Source organism: Notolepis coatsorum (assembly GCF_963971535.1).
Source record: "Notolepis coatsorum genome assembly, chromosome: 17".
Classification (NCBI taxonomy): Eukaryota; Metazoa; Chordata; class Actinopteri; order Aulopiformes; family Paralepididae; genus Notolepis; species Notolepis coatsorum.
Window position 1 is genome coordinate 80,034,585 of NC_140181.1, and position 2,500 is coordinate 80,037,084.

The following is a 2,500-nucleotide window of genomic DNA, read 5'->3' on the forward strand; positions in this document are numbered from 1 at the left end:
CAGACAGGCAGATAAGCAGACAGACAGACAGACAGACAGACAGACAGACAGACAGGCAGATAAGCAGACAGACAGACACATCAACGATTAGGAGAGAGTTTAAGTTTTAAATTCCAAAAATAAGAAATCCACCATTTACCCTGACTGCTGACTGTGAATGAATGTACAAATCACTATCCGAGCATACTGGCTATCACAAGACCTTTAGCGATAAAATAGTTAACATTTTAGAAGAGGCAAGGCTCTGTATCTTGGAAATGCTTATCAATGAACTTAACATAACACAACATAACATAACATAACATGACCTGACAGTTTTATAGAAACTGAATAAATAGGTCACCGGAATGAAACCATTCCTTTTAATCCTGTCTAAGTAGAAATGGAAAAATTACTTTGACATCACAACTCAAAAGTCCCCTTGAGCAGGGAGGAGGAGGAGGGAGTGAGGAGGAGGAGGAGGAGGAGAGGAGTGGAGGAGGAGCAGGGAGGAGGAGGAGGAGGAAGAGGAGGAGTGGAGGAGGAGCAGGGAGGAGTGGAGGAGGAGCAGGAGGAGGAGGAGGAGGAGGAGTGGAGGGGGAGGGGAGGAGGAGGAGTGGAGGAGGAGTGGAGGAGGAGCAGGGAGGAGGAGGAGGAAGAGGAGAGTGGAGGAGGAGCAGGGAGGAGGAGGAGCAGGAGGAGGAGGAGGAGAGGAGGAGTGGAGGGAGGGGGAGGAGGAGGAGTGGGGAGGAGGAGGAGCAGGGAGGAGGAGGAGGGAGGAGGAGCAGGGAGGAGGAGGAGGAGGAGGAGTGGAGGAGGAGGGAGGAGGAGGAGTGAGGAGGAGGAGGAGGAGGAGGAATGGAGGAGGAGGAGTGAAGGAGGAGGAGGAGGGAGGAGGAGGAGTGGAGGAGGAGGAGGGGGAGGAGGAGTGGAGGAGGAGGAGGAGGAGGAGGAGCAGGGAGGAGTGAGGGAGGAGGAGGGAGCAGGGAGGAAGAGAGGAGGAGGAGTGAGGAGGAGGAGCAGGGAGGAGGAGGATAAGTGGAGGAGGAGGAGGAGGTGGTGAGTGAAGGAGGAGTGAGGGAGGAGGAGGAGGGAGGAGGAGGAGTGAAGGAGGAGTGAGGGAGGGAGGAGCAGGGAGGAAGAGGAGTGAAGGAGGAGTGAGGGAGGAGGAGCAGGGAGGAGGAGGAGGAGGAGGAGGAGGAGGAGAAGGAGGGAGGAGGAGGAGTGGAGGAGGTGGGGGAGGAGCAGGGAGGTGGATGAGTGGAGGAGGAGGAGTGGAGGAGGAGGAGGAGTGAAGGAGGAGGAGGAGTGGAGGAGAAGCAGGGAGGAGGAGGAGCAGGGGAGGAGGAGGAGGAGGAGGAGTGGAGGGGAGGGGGAGGAGGAGGAGTGGAGGAGGAGGAGGAGCAGGGAGGAGGAGGAGGGAGGAGGAGCAGGGAGGAGGAGGAGGAGGAGGAGTGGAGGAGGAGGGGAGGAGGAGAGGAGGAGGAGGAGGAGGAGGAGGAATGGAGGAGGAGGAGTGAAGGAGGAGGAGGAGGGAGGAGGAGGAGTGGAGGAGGAGGGGGAGGAGGAGTGGAGGAGGAGGGAGGGAGGAGGAGGAGCAGGGAGGAGTGAGGGAGGAGGAGGAGCAGGGAGGAAGAGGTGAAGGAGGAGTGAGGGAGGAGCAGGGAGGAGGAGGATAAGTGGAGGAGGAGGAGGAGGAGGTGGAGTGAAGGAGGAGTGAGGGAGGAGGAGGAGTGAGGGAGGAGGAGGAGTGAAGGAGGAGTGAGGGAGGAGGAGCAGGGAGGAAGAGGAGTGAAGGAGGAGTGAGGAGGAGGCAGGAGGAGGAGGAGGAGGGAGGAGGAGGAGGAAGGAGGAGGAGGAGGAGGAGGAGGGTGGGGGAGGAGCAGGGAGGTGGATGAGTGAGGAGGAGGGTGGAGGAGGAGGAGGAGTGATGGAGGAGGAGGAGTGGAGGAGAAGCAGGGAGGAGGAGCAGGAGTGAAGGAGGAGGAGCAGGGAGGTGCTAGGTACCTGTCCCTTGCTGTTCTTCAGCTCCCCGTGCAGTAGAGGAAGCGGGAGAGCTTGATCTCCTGCAGCCTCTGGGTGTCCTCTGCGTAGTTCAGCCCCGCCGGTAGAACTGACACTCGGCCTCCCCGTCTTACTGTTCACCTCCGACACGATGCTCTGGATCAACTCCAACTGAATGGAACCACACAATGTACAGTGTGAGAGTGTGTGTGTGTGTGTCTCTAGGTGTGTGTTTGTCTGTGTGTGTGTGTGTGTGTGTGTGTGTGTGTCTCAATGTGTGTATGTGTGTGTGTCTCTAGGTGTGTGTTTGTCTGTGTGTGTGCGTGTGTTTGTCTCTGTGTGTGGTGTGTCTCTATGTGTGTGTGTGTTGTCTCTATGTGTGTGTGTGTGTGTGTGTGTGTGTGTCTCTATGTCTGTGTGTGTGTGTGTGTGTCTCTATATGTGTGTTTGTCTCTATGTGTGTGTGTGTGTGTCTATGTGTGAGTGTTTGTCTCTATGTGTGTATGTGTGTGTCTCT

General features: G+C 57.0%; 1 protein-coding gene across 1 annotated transcript in view; it reads right to left on the reverse strand.

Moving 5' to 3' along the window:
• arhgef3l (Rho guanine nucleotide exchange factor (GEF) 3, like) overlaps positions 1-2,500 on the reverse strand; it is a gene marked incomplete at its 3' end in the record, with an annotated part of 25,040 nt that overhangs the window by 397 nt on the left and 22,143 nt on the right. Inside the window, 4 exon segments of the mRNA XM_084333513.1 lie at positions 1,987-2,015; positions 2,018-2,080; positions 2,083-2,112; positions 2,115-2,154. Of these exon segments, the coding sequence (XP_084189639.1) occupies positions 1,987-2,015; positions 2,018-2,080; positions 2,083-2,112; positions 2,115-2,154 (162 nt within the window).